The sequence below is a fragment of the Protopterus annectens genome, chromosome 3.part1, assembly GCF_019279795.1.
Source record: "Protopterus annectens isolate FY-2018-M chromosome 3.part1, PAN1.0, whole genome shotgun sequence".
NCBI classification, from domain to species: Eukaryota; Metazoa; Chordata; order Ceratodontiformes; family Protopteridae; genus Protopterus; species Protopterus annectens.
This window is the reverse complement of record NC_056732.1, coordinates 1,543,050,422-1,543,064,648: the sequence shown is the minus strand read 5'-3', so window position 1 is coordinate 1,543,064,648 and position 14,227 is coordinate 1,543,050,422. Positions and strand designations below refer to the sequence as shown.

Below are 14,227 nucleotides of genomic sequence, written 5' to 3'. Positions count from 1 at the left end.
CATCTCTCCTAAACACCTCCATGCTTCCACAGGTGTATCATCTGGCCCAACAGCCTTTCCATTCTTCATCTTCTTCATAGCTGTCCTTACTTCCTCCTTGCTAATCCAATGCACTTCCTGATTCACTATCCCCACATCATCCAGCCTTCACTCTCTCTCATTCTCTTCATTCATCAGCCCCTCAAAGTACTCCTTTCATCTGTTCAACACATTCTCCTCGCTAGTGAGTACATTTCCCTCAGTATCCTTTATCACCCTTACCTGCTGCACATCTTTCCCAGCTCGGTCCCTCTGTCTAGTCAATCGGTACAGGTCCTTTTCTCCCTCCTTAGTGTCAAGCCTTTCATACAACTCATCATACGCCTTATCCTTAGCCTTTGCCACATCTCTCTTTGCCATGCACCTCATCTCCTTATACTCCTGTCTACTTTCTTCATCTCTCTGACAATCCCACTTCTTCTTCTTCGCCAACCTCTTTCTCTGTATACTCTCCTGTACTTCTTCATTCTACCACCAGGTCTCCCTGTCCTCCTTCCTCTTTCTAAATGTCACACCAAGCACCTTGAACTCTTCTATGTATACTTATTTAATGACTGGCTTGTGGGATGTAAATTTCTCATACTTGATGTATTTGCAGTCAGTTTATTAAATGATCTTGCCCACACAGTCTGGGGAGAATGAACAGGGCACAGGTGGAGTGGGTCACAGTGCCAGGGATCAGCACCACTATCATTAGTGTAAGGGATACAGGAGGTGAATGTAGTAGCCATCCATGCAGTTAGCAGGTTAATAAGAAATCAGGGATCACATTCCTCAGTATCAGCTTGGAGTGGACATAATATGATCATTGCCTGGGTGGATTGTATGGCTCTATGGTATCATGTCTTCTCCAAGGGATGGTGCAGCAGTTCTGGAGCATGAACAGGACACTATGACACACCCATGTGAGGAGGCAGTAAACTGATAGTGTATATGAACCCAGGTCTAGGCACTGCCCTCAGTAGACCAACAGGAGCTAGAGGTGGCATGGCAGTGTAAGACCCAGAACAGGTAGCCCAGTGGAGTGCCTTGCAGAGGAGCCATATGAGCATCAGCCATGACCATGAGAGTGCCCATGCCTAGGAGTGGAGGCAACTGTTGTCAGGGTTGCCGGTGATACAGTTGGGGCCAGGTGCCTAGGCAGTGAGACATTTCCCTGTGGCACATTGTTTGGGAACACATGGCTGAAGTGACATTCAGCTGTAGAGAAATGGGGCTGTTGTGAATTCCCTGTGGGCAAACAGAAGCATGCACTGCTATATCCACAGCTTTAATAACCATGTGCATGGGGGTAGAAGAAGTAATGAGCATTGTGCTCAGTGTACAGTATATGCTTATGTAACTTACAGCATGTAGAAGTCTGCTACAGCATGGAGAATATCCTGCAAGCTACTGTAGTCACATTTATGTTCCACTATGCATTTTAGTTAATGTTCCCAAGACACTGTAAAGGGGGTGGTGATTCACATACACCAATTATAAAGACACTGACCATTGTGCACTGCATTTTTACTGCTACTGATATGCCCATTGGTGATTCTGCTGCTGATGCCTGCCAAACTGCCTGTTGAATCATGTTTCCTAGGGAGCCAGGGACATTATTTTCCCCCTGTGCATGTGGTTATTGAAGTGGGCTTGGCACTGCATTCTTCTCTTTGACCAGAGTGAATTCACACAGCCATATTCCTCTGTTGGCGAGTGTCATTTCAGCCATGTGCCCCCATCCAAATGTACCACAGGGAAATGCCTCACTGCCTAGGTGCCAGTCATTGCCAATTACATAACAGTTCATTAACACTGGCTGCTGAAGTTCAAATACCTGCTGGTTTGCAAGCATAGGTAATGAAAATATCTGTTCGCAGTCCAGTCATAAGTTGTACATATTGCTTCAGTGGACCAAATTCTGGGTACAGAGCACTACAATCAAATGTAGATGCCTGGTCTGATGTGCATTAAAATATTATGCTACTCATGTACAACACCAGGGAAGAAACATACATCCCACTACATATCCTGCAAGTGCTATGTGTATGTCAGCCCTCACATTACAGAATCTCTCATGTTACTTTTTTTTGTGGTGTGTTGTGGACATCCGTGCTTGGAAATGCTAAAAGAATGGGATGTCTGCCTGCAGTTCCTGAAGTATGGATTTCATATAGATGCATCCCATTATCATGTCTCATACCAGTCACCTTGCTTACTTCGCTCACCACTTACCCTGCTTAAAGTCTTAGAGTCTCAAGTATTGTACAAAAACAAACAACATAAATAAATAACTACTGACAAACCAGTTCTCTGAAAACAAATGAAGAAATAAGCATTTTTTTAAGTGGAAAGAGGGGTCAAACCATACTGACACTACTTTGCACTATATTGAAGATTTTTGAGAGGATCATCATTTTCATAGTTTTTCCTTTAAAGAAACTGAAGATCTGGAAATGAGGCTATAAAATATATCATAGATACATGAACGTGGATTGTTCTCTGCCTTTACATTGGGTGTGAAAAGTTCATAATGATATAGATTAAAGATGAGCACTTCATGCAGTGAGCAATGCTTTGTTATAAGGTACGGTAATAAAGATTGGTAAAAATGTGTTGCATAAAGAAGTAAGGGATTGTTTATGAGACAGTGGATGCAGGTGGTGCAGTGGTTAGCGTTGTCACCTCACAGCAAGATGTTTGTTGGTTTGATTCTCAGCTGGGGTGCCTTCTGTGCAGAGTCTGTATGTTTTGCCTGTGGTCACATGGGTTTTCTCCAGGTGCTCTGGTTTCCTCCCACATTCCAAAGACATTCAGTAGTAGATTGGACACTAAAATGGCCATAGGTGAGAGTGTGTTTGTGGATAAGTGGTGGAAATGAAGTACCACGGCAGGGCTAGCCACCTGATGGTGAAAAACTTGGCTTGAGATGATTGTCACTGCTGAAGTGACACCTGAACCTACAAAATGGGAAAAGGGGTGGACGATGGATGGATGGACAATTAAATTGCAAAAGAATGAGGTATAAGAAGGTAAATTGGAGAAGTTGCCATGCTGGGCCGATTGATGATGTGTTAGTGTAACAAGCAACTGCTGCAATCTATGCCACATGGGGAAAGCTATATCACTTCAGTTCTGACTGCAAATACAGTACCGGCATTCATTTCTGTATACCACACTTTACTGCTGATTGGTCAGCAACTATCAATTTTTCCCCTTAGCACTTAGCGTTTAGGGTGGCTACCCCCTTTGCCTGACTTTAGCTGCACATCTACTAGAAACTTACCTGTGTTAACCCTCTATAAAATTAGCTTCAGGTTGCAGTATTTTATTGCTCTTGAATTACATAAAATAGAACTACTGAAGTATGGTTAGTTTTCAGGTTATCAGTACAGCAATCACTCTGTCCCCACACTCACACCCTAAAGATATCTTTTTAAGAAACCTTCTGCAGCAATGAATATTTAATGACTCAGGCTAGTATGAACACTAAATAAAATAGCCTTAGCGTTTAAATATTCATTGCTGCAGAAGGTTTCTTAAAAAGATATCTTTAGGGTGTGAGTGTGGGGACAGAGTGATCGTTTGAGCTATGGTAATGTGTTATAACAGCACTAAACCTGTAAAAGCTTTTGCTAATCTTGCATGGCTTTCTTTCAGAAGCATGAGACACAACAGTGCAAATTCTGACACTTCAAAAATAAATTGTGATTAGCGCAGGAAATCAGTGAACTAAACACTCACTGTTACACATTTCAAGTGCATTTACAGCATTTGCCCTCCCATTGCTGCCAGGACATGTGGGGGGGTGTACCCACATTAGTCCTGTTAATTAGACATAACTGCCGTTAGTCTTGTTAATAACATATGCAAATTTTTAGATCAGTATACCTCGTCATAGGAAGACTTTGTTTGTGTCTTTCGGCTTTTCCCGGTTAGGAGTCGCCACAGTGGAACTCCGGTCTGCTAATGATTGGTAGTGGATTTTTACGTACTGGGTTACCAGCCCTGATGCACAACCTTCAATGAAGACACACCCCATTCACGTATGGCTCCACACAGAAGATGCTCTAGCTGAGAATCGAACGGGACAACGTCTTGCTATGAGGCGACAACATCATAGGAAGAATACTCCAATATATAACCACATAGCATATATCCTCTCTTACTCACACTCATGTTTCCTCTGTCCAGGGGATCACATCTATGACACTTGAGTTTCAACAGGTACCCATCTTAACATACAGAAAATGTACTTTTTTATCTGGATTACCAAAGATTGCCTGCTCAGTGTTGTATTTCTGTCTGTGGTGTATCTATAGAGTATTTCCTAGCTTACACAGTCTTACTTGTTCCTCCCTTAAGCTTTGCTTTATACTATGAGCCAGTTTTTACATGTCTCAGGCACATTAATTAATAATTTTCTATATCGGTTTTAGAGTCCGTTAACTTTCTAAAGTGCTTTCCTTTTGTTCCAAGCAGTTTCTGACATGGGTCTTGTAAACTGTGAATTTTATCCATTTAATTTTTAATTCCTGTTAGGCACCATTGCATAATGAAATATAAATAGCTAAATGCAGGTATTTCTATTTTATTGTCAGTATTCACTCTGGTTTATTTTGCTTTATTTTTATCCTATCAATCTATTTAAAAATGTGTTTACTAGGGTAGAGCATCAACCACTTTTAGTCTTCATCTGGGAATGCAATTATAAAGTCAGAATTATATTTAGTAGAAGGCAGCAAGAGTATAATAAAAATACACATCTGTAACATACCACTGTTAATAAAAATACACATCTGTAACATACCACTGTTAATAAAAATACATATTTGTAACATACCACTGTTAATAAAAATACACATCTGTAACATACCACTGTTAATAAAAATACACATCTGTAACATACCACTGTTAATAAAAATACACATCTGTAACATACCACTGTTAATAAAAATACATATCTGTAACATACCACTGTTAATAAAAATACATATCTGTAACATACCTCCATTAATAAAAATGCACATCTGTAACATACCCCCGTTAATAAAAATGCACATCTGTAACATACTACTGTTAATAAAAATACACATTTGTAACATACCACTGTTAATAAAAATACATACCTGTAACATACCACTGTTAATAAAAATACACATCTGTAACATACCACTGTTAATAAAAATACATATCTGTAACATACCACTGTTAATAAAAATACACATCTGTAACATACCACTGTTAATAAAAATACATATCTGTAACATACCACTGTTAATAAAAATACACATCTGTAACATACCACTGTTAATAAAAATACATATCTGTAACATACCACTGTTAATAAAAATACATATCTGTAACATATCACTGTTAATAAAAATGCATATCTGTAACATACCCCCGTTAATAAAAATGCACATCTGCAACATACCACTGTACTGTTAATAAAAATACACATCTGTAACATACCACTGTTAATAAAAATACATATCTGTAACATATCACTGTTAATAAAAATACATATCTGTAACATACCCCCGTTAATAAAAATGCACATCTGTAACATACCACTATTAATAAAAATACACATCTGTAACATGCCACTGTTAATAAAAATACACATCTGTAACATACCACTGTTAATAAAAATACACATCTGTAACATACCACTGTTAATAAAAATACACATCTGTAACATACCACTGTTAACCCGCAGTGGAGGTGCTGCGGTAGCATTGTCGCCTCACAGTAAGACGCTGTCCGGTTCGATGCTCAGCTAGATCATCTTCTGGGTGGAGACATGCGTGAATGGGCATACCTTCGTTGAAGGTTGTGCGTCAGGGCTGGTAACTCGGCATGTAAAAATCAACTACCAATCGCTGTGGCGACCCCTAACCGGGAAAAGCCAAAAGACGCAACAACAACATACCACTGTTAATAAAAATACATATCTGTAACATACCACTGTTAATAAAAATGCACATCTGTAACATACCCCCGTTAATAAAAATGTAACATACCACTGTACTGTTAATAAAAATACACATCTGTAACATACCACTGTTAATAAAAATACATATCTGTAGCATACCCCCGTTAATAAAAATGCACATCTGTAACATACCACTATTAATAAAAATACACATCTGTAACATGCCACTGTTAATAAAAATGCACATCGGTAACATACCACTGTTAATAAAAATACACATCTGTAACATGCCACTGTTAATAAAAATACATATCTGTAACATACCCCCATTAATAAAAATGCACATCTGTAACATACCCCCGTTAATAAAAATGCACATCTGTAACATACCACTATTAATAAAAATGCACATCTGTAACATACCACTGTTAATAAAAATACATATCTGTAACATACCCCCATTAATAAAAATGCACATCTGTAACATACCCCCGTTAATAAAAATGCATATCTGTAACATACAACTATTAAGAAAAATGCACATCTGTAACATACCACTATTAATAAAAATGCACATCTGTAACATACCACTATTAATAAAAATGCATATCTGTAACATACCACTGTTAATAAAAATACACATCTGTAACATGCCACTGTTTTGGCTGAGTTTAAGACCTATCATAGAGAAGCACTGATCTGTACAATGGAGTACAGTTTTTGAGGGCTGCAGTTTGGGGCAGAATGGTCAAGATTTCTGCGTCTATAAGAAGAAAGTTGTCTAATTAGTTTAGCTGCTAGGAGACAGAAGGTCTAGTTTACTGGGAGTTTTCAATAGATGGGATCATAGGAGAATGTCAAGCCTTTGTTGAACAGGGAGCCATTTTGATTTTTTCAGTGTTTTACAGGGTTATTAATTTTTAGGGAGCTGGGTAATAAATCTATAAATTTTATTGGTTATTGTTTGAATGTGTGTGAGTGTGCGTGTGTGTGTGTGTGTGCGTGTGTGTGTGTATCTGTGTGTGTGTATATGTATGTGTGTGTGTGTGTGTGTGTGTGTGTGTGTGTGTGTGTGTGTGTGTGTGTGTGTGTGTGTGTGTGTGAATGCGCGCGTGTGTGTGTGTGTCTGTAGTTTGTTTTTGATGTTAAGGGTATGAGGGGGGAGGCCATATATAATTTTGGGGAGTAGAATGCCTTTGCCTGTGGCTGTTCTGGAGGTTTCAGTGAAAAATGTAGGAGATTTGATTGCACCAAAATAGAAGAGTGTTGACCTTTTTCTTATAGGTTCATAGGACGATACTGGGCTATTGGCCCGAAGAACTTTATAAGCCTAGCCAAGAATTTCACCCATGTTCCCACAAAGTCAGCACATTTTCCCTGTCCATCAGGGACACAGGTGGGATCCCAGGAGTATATTTTATGTTTCCCATGCAGTCGTCCAGGTTCCTCTTAAAGAGGGCTAATGAAGTACTCTGCTTGACATGGAGAGGAAGTCAATTCCCCAGATGGGGGAGTCGTTGGGACACAAATATGTCCTGCCAACAAATTCTATTAATGTCACAGACCAGGTTGAGACCTTGCGTGTGGGTTGTGCAAGTGGAGTTTGACTTATTGATATGCCACAACTTCATCAAGGCTGAGTCTGAGACAGCCTTGTATGCCAGACACAGGTCACCTTTGAACATTCTGTATGAGACTGAGTAGAGGTACAGGGCTTTTAGCCTATCTGTATAGGACAGATGTTTGAGATGCTGGATTTTCCTGGTCAGGAACCTCTGTGGTCTCTCCAACTGCTGCATGTGCTTGGCAGGGTACATGCCAAAGGGGGCATTGTACTCAATAATGGGTCTGATAAGGGAGGAGTACAGGGATGTTATGACCTCCTTGTTCCTGGATGAAATACCCTTCATTATGAGGTGGGCCATGTAGAAAGCCATCCGTACAATGGAGACAACATGGTGGTCAAAAGTCAGGCTGCTATCAACCTGGGTGCCCAAGTCTCTCAAGACTGATTGCATGCTTAGTACATTGTTATTAATGTGATAATTAGTGGGGGCACCATTTTTCCCAAAGGGGATAATGATGCATTTCTTGGCATTCAGTTTGTGGCCATGCTTCTGGCACCAGTCATTAATTTGGTTAAGGCCCTCTTGGGGATGTTCACGTCACTAGGGGAATTTATGACAGTGCCCAGCTTGCAGTCATCTGCAAACTTGGTCAGCCCAAACAGTAGAGGCCCCAAGACTGAACCTTGGGGTATACCACTTGTTATGGGTCTACTACTAGATGTGGCTTCCCCTGTTTTGACTGAGTGGGTTTTATCAGTGAGCCAGTTAGCTACCCATCTGGTAACATATGGGTTGATGCCTAGCTGGGAGAGTTTATCTATTATGCTCAAGAGGGGAATAGTGTCGAAAACTTTGGCTAGGTCAAGGTAGGTGGTGTGCACTGTTTTGCCCTCATCCATGGGTTTGGTGACTGCAGTCAAGGTGGAGGGAGAAACCAAGGGAAGGGTCAAGCTAAATAACAAGGTATTTAAAAGAGGTAGTATTGTCTGTGGGTGTTGTAGTAGTCATACATATGCAAAGAGGTTTGTGTTTTTTTAGTTTCTGTTTTGTGCTAAAAATCAGTTGTGGCTTTGTCAGAGTTTGAGGAGGCTTTTATTGGAGATTCCATGGACAAGGCCTAGGAGATTTCTTGTAAGTATGGCTGCAGTTTGGGTGCTGAGTTATTTGTGCAAAATGGCGCCAAGTCTTCTGTGTAGTGAAGATTAGGGGATAGAGAAGTTTATTTATAAACATGGAGAATAGTAAATGAGAAAGTATAGAACCTTCTGATACTTCTTTATGAAGAGCTGATTGTGTGGGAAACTGAGGCATGGATTTTGATTCTGATGAATTTTGGTTCTGATGATAACTATCTGTTTGCCCTGAGTATGCATATTTATACCTGTTAAAATGTAGTTTCTTCAATACAGTATGCAATATCAACTGTTCATCCACCACTCCGTTAGCTAAACAGTGAAGAAAAGTTAGCATGTCCCTTGGAGTTTTGGTCTTTACTGTCTCAGGGAGACAGCATTCAGAGATAGCAAATATTTTTTACATTATGACCTCATTTAGAAGGTATGTGTAAGGTGGGTGTTTAATTATGGCCTTAGTGAAGTTAGTTTTTGTATGCATGAATGCTCCTTTCAGAACAGATCAGTTAACCTTAATACAGTTATTTTTTACCTTCTTACAAAACAGGGGACCATGTCTTCAGGTTCAAGAGAATTTAGCCATGTTGAGCACACACCGTAATGAAGGCGACCTTTTCCATCTGAAAGTTAAGCAAGAGACATATTATAACATACCAATCTCTCTGTTTCTATTGTATCTCTATAAACATTTATTTGAAATCCTAGGGAATATTAAACTTAAATGTTATGCCTATTGACATGAAATAATGATATTCAGGGCTAGATGCTTGGTACCTTATAGTCTGTGGAAAGCCAAGTATAACAAAGTCCTTTCAACTGACAGCACAGTAACATAAACAGAAAATGAAACATACTGTGCATATGTGATTAAAGCTCATTAATGTATTTATATAGGTTAGTTCTTTTACCTGCTTGATAATGTTGAATGTTTTGGGTAAGAGGCTTTTGAGATGCTAAAAACTTAACAATTTGTCAACAAGTAGTTTACTAATATGCAGCTCCCTGCTAAGTAAGGTGTCAGCAATAGATTTATTTCATATTTAAAACAGACTACACAGGTTTGGAAAGGGAATACATGGAAGTATGTCTTTTAAAGATATCAAAAAGAGGCAGAATATTGCTGGGCTACCAGGGCAACATGAACACAAGTCACATTGGGCAACTGACCAGCAAATCAGAAACAAGCATTCCAGTTCTTTATCTAATGTACTAAGGAATGTGGTGCTTCTTGAGAAATGTCTGCATTCCAGCCATTCAAGGATTTTGGGCCAAGTATGTAAAATTGCAATCTGTATGATACTGGCAGTAGTTGGAGAGCATAACAGTCCACAGAAAATAAAATCTTTGTTTTACGTTTGAAGAGAAAAAAAAAATTGAATCACTCTGTCAGTAAAACTAATCAGAAATGTCTATGGCCTTTAATTAAGGAAAAGAAACACATCAAAGTAGCAGTATTGCTTCTGCTGTGGTATCTTTCTGCTACACAGGTGAGGATTAAATGCTTCAAAAATGAGACTTGTTATTGTCAGAATTCCACATTAACATGAAATCTGATGTTTAGTTTTGCCCTGATGTGTTGCTGTCTGCTGTTTTCCTGAAGTTCAGTGAGTGGCATTCATAAACTAAAGTCCTACATTTGAAACATCATTAGTGTAAAAAAAAATATAGTACTTAGTTGTACTAAAGACAAATGGGAACAGACTAAATGCAGAAAGAATGCCAAGAGGCAGCAAAATACAAATACGTCAGCACTTTCTTCTATGCATCTTGCAGGCCCAAGAATGGAAGGTTTACATATGTTATCATACTGACTGGTTTTCTATGAATATGACTCTTAATGCATATGTATATATACTTTTAAATTCATGAAATTCATTCATATGCTTAACTATTATGGATGGCCAAAAAGTGCATTGAGAGTTTTTGTTCTGATCCTGATTTTTGTAAGCACATCTGCAAGAAAGTTTTTTTTTAACTATTTAGCCATGTGTGCAAGTATGTCAGCAATCCTAAGGATAGCGCCTTCTTATTTCTTTAAATAACAAAGATCACAAATGGCTCTGGTAAATCCACCTCATATCCAGGAACCCTGTGTATCAAAAAAGTGAGTCACAGGATGAACAAGAACAAAAACAATGACTGATGTGCGAGGAGATAGCTGTCGCCAATGTTAAGGTAGAGGACTGAATTCACTTCCTTGTTATTTGTGAAAAATGAACAATAAAAACACTTAAACATTACAATATTATACAATAATAATAAGCAGTCCAAAACTTCAGATGTTAATTCCTCTTCTATGAAGGTATTGAAGAAACAAACTAAAACAGGCTTAGTCACTGGAATAACTCAGCTTTAATTTATGATAAGCACTTTCCTCTACCAATTGGACTTTGTCAGATCAAGTTTTCAATAACAGCTTTAACCCATGGAAAACTAATATACACATAAAAAGCACAAAGGATCATAAATCAGGATTGACAACCTCATACATATTAATGAGCCTAGACGAGAACTAAAGGCTAGCCTGATATACAACTCATTTTTTAAAATTCAAACTAGAATACAAAACAGAAAGAGTGCTAATAAAACAAAGTCCAAACAAACTGAAGTGCAGAACTAGTAATTAACTCCTAGTCTGTCTCTAGATAGGGACAAGGTATCATAAAAAAATATCTGCAGCTCATGAACTTACAAAAGGTACAGAAAGTGGACTCACATTTAAAGGTACCAAGCCTCTCCATACGGTCCTTGCGGAACTTCCCTTCTAAATAAGACCTAATACTCCTACCTTTTTTGAGAACAAAAGGAAGGCCAGGATCCAGAATCTTGCTCACCAGTCTATACTAGACAAATTATCCTTTTAATCTCGTGAGCATCTTCACTAAAAGTTAAGGTCATACTTTTTAGTTTTTGTTTCTCTTGGTAAATGTAGGGACTATTAAAATCACATAAAAATCTTTTTTGTGGATCATATAAGGGAGTGTCCTACCTTACTTTTAGGTCCTTAATAGGGTGTAAAATACATCTGATAGTCCGACTTTGATATCCCCTCTTAAGAAAATCACTGTGGAGGTTCTGCAGGTTCTTTAGAAAATTAGCTGTTTCTCTGGACACACTAGCAATCCAAATACTCTGTGACTTTATTACATTATGGTTAGTCATTTGTGGGTGCATGCTGTTGGCATGAAGCAGTAAGTTTACCCAGGTGGATTTGCAAAACAAATCATTGAAAAGTTAATTTGACTGTGTGTACTTATAAACAGTGAAATCCAGAAAACTAACCTTATGTTAATCGTGATGAGTAGTAGCAACTGTTATGAATGTAGGACAATGGATGAAGCCAGGTGCTTGGCTATGTCAGAACAGTATATTGTATCGTAAGTACAGGAAGACCCAATAGCCATGTAATGTACGAGACAATCCATTAGCAAGTCTGAGCAATCTCAATGACACTGTAATTTCCAAAAGCCTTACATTTAAAATTAAATTCAAATAAAACCTGCTCATGTCAGAAAGCACTTTTTGGTTATCACTAACAGCTAGGTGCTGCATAGAATGCTGTGATTATGCTCCTGTTTCAAGAAGAAGATAAACTTGTTAAGAACCCTCCAATCATCCCTAGTACAAGACTTGATCTTAACAGCATTTATGGGGACGTAACAAAAGTTTGTTAAGCACACTAAGTACTATTAAGATCAAGTCTCTGCCTACAGACTAACACTGGACAATGCTGATTGTCAAAGAAGAGCAGCAGAAGGTAAACAAACTTTAAAATCTGGTAGATACTGCCCTCTGCCAGCTTTTAAAGTCCTTTGCTCTTCAAAGAGACATTATTTTTGTCTGCAGTCTGTCTCACAGTGCTATTTTCTGGTTTACATTTTTCTCTAACTGGAAGTACATGGAGCAGATAAATCTCTGTGCAATACAAAGAATTATAGTCAGGTCAATAATCACAACCTTTTTGGTATGTGTTCTTTACTTGGATGCCAAGATTCACTTCACAAGGTTTGCTTTCAAGGTGAATTTATTGACATCCATGTCTCAAACACATAATAAGTTGGTTATGATGAGAGACCTGGTCATAATCCTCTGTATTACAGCTAGTTGATTTATTAGAGTTATGACTGGTACAGAAATCATTTTCTCTCACACTAGAAGTGATTACCATCAGGGGAAAGACTTGTCTTTCAGTAACCTACAGCTCATATCTGAGTATCCCTTATTGGAAGCTGCATTAACTAGTATATTATATAAACCTACTTGTTTACTGATGGTTTGAGGTCAGAGTGCAGTAATGCAGACAAAAAGGATAAACTGATAATCTGGTCAGAAATGGGTTAGGGGAAAACATGATGAAGTGATCTGACCTTGGACTTGACTAAGTTCTCTCCAGGTTATTAACATACATATATAAATCAGTGCAGGTATGGTAGTTAATTCAAACACATCAGATTCATACAATCATTGCAACAACATCCTTTTCATCATTCCTGTACCACCCCAACCCCCTTCCTGTCCTGCACTATCCTAAGTAATCTTACAAACTTTGGATGCCTTACATTCTGCTTCAGTTTCCTTGAAAACATTTCAAAACCCAAGGCATTGTCTCTATAGAACAACATTTCCTTTGGGACATAGTAAATATATATCCACACTAGCTGTCATGCATGCTGTCTGTTCTGCTCTTTCCATGTCTTCCTCAAATCTACATCTTCTATCTCCTCCCAACAATATCATATATCCGCATCATATCATACATATTTTTTTTTCTTACAAAGAGTGCATATTCAGTTTTTAAAATCTTTACTCATAACCCAAAATTCCATATCATGTGGTATCCTTGCAGCTCCCCTGTGCACATTTTAACAATTTCAAACTCCCAATATGTCCCAAATTATATTATAATAGATAAAATATGGGAGCCACAGAATATCATGGAGATATGAAGCCATGACTGATGATCTATAATCAAAGAAAGCTGACATTTACAAGGTACTGATCGTCTTTTGTCCACAATGTATTCCACTTTAATGCATAACAAAATATGCAGTCAAAAAGTAAAAGGTACACTGCTGTTACTGATACAAATCACAAACAAAACCTTCATTTACTTCAATGGATTACTTTAATGTACCATATCCTGATTGCCTAGGGCACAGCATCATTGCACAGCTTATGCAAATTTTTACAATTGTTCAGCTCAAGGAAAGATGATCTGATGATGCTGATGCAACTCGTTTGCTTATGTCGTTGATCATGTGGGTTCAGCTAGAGATGCTGTGAGGACAGATGCAGCTACATAGAAAAAGGAATTAAATACTCATGGAGGATGGACATCTCTCCTTTTGCATGGTTAGAGGGTGAGACTGTTTAATGCTGTACTAATCCATGGAGTTACCTGCTGAGGAGGGGGTGCCATGTGAAACTCAGGACAGTATTGTAGCACCTCCTGTAGACTGTGTACATGGAGATACATGATGTATTACTGCACTGGGGTCTTCCATGTAAGTGGTATATTCTGTAAGTGGATTAACTGAGTTGTTTAAAATGAAAATTTTCTTCCTCAC

General features: G+C 38.4%; 1 protein-coding gene across 1 annotated transcript in view; it reads right to left on the bottom strand.

The window, feature by feature from the left end:
- The window catches only part of LOC122797801 (nitric oxide synthase, brain-like), a 317,433-nt gene that overhangs the window by 37,005 nt on the left and 266,201 nt on the right, over nt 1-14,227 (bottom strand). The window contains exon 19 of the mRNA XM_044066321.1: nt 9,193-9,280. Coding sequence (XP_043922256.1) covers nt 9,193-9,280 — 88 coding nt within the window. The remainder of the gene's footprint in view (nt 1-9,192; nt 9,281-14,227) is intronic.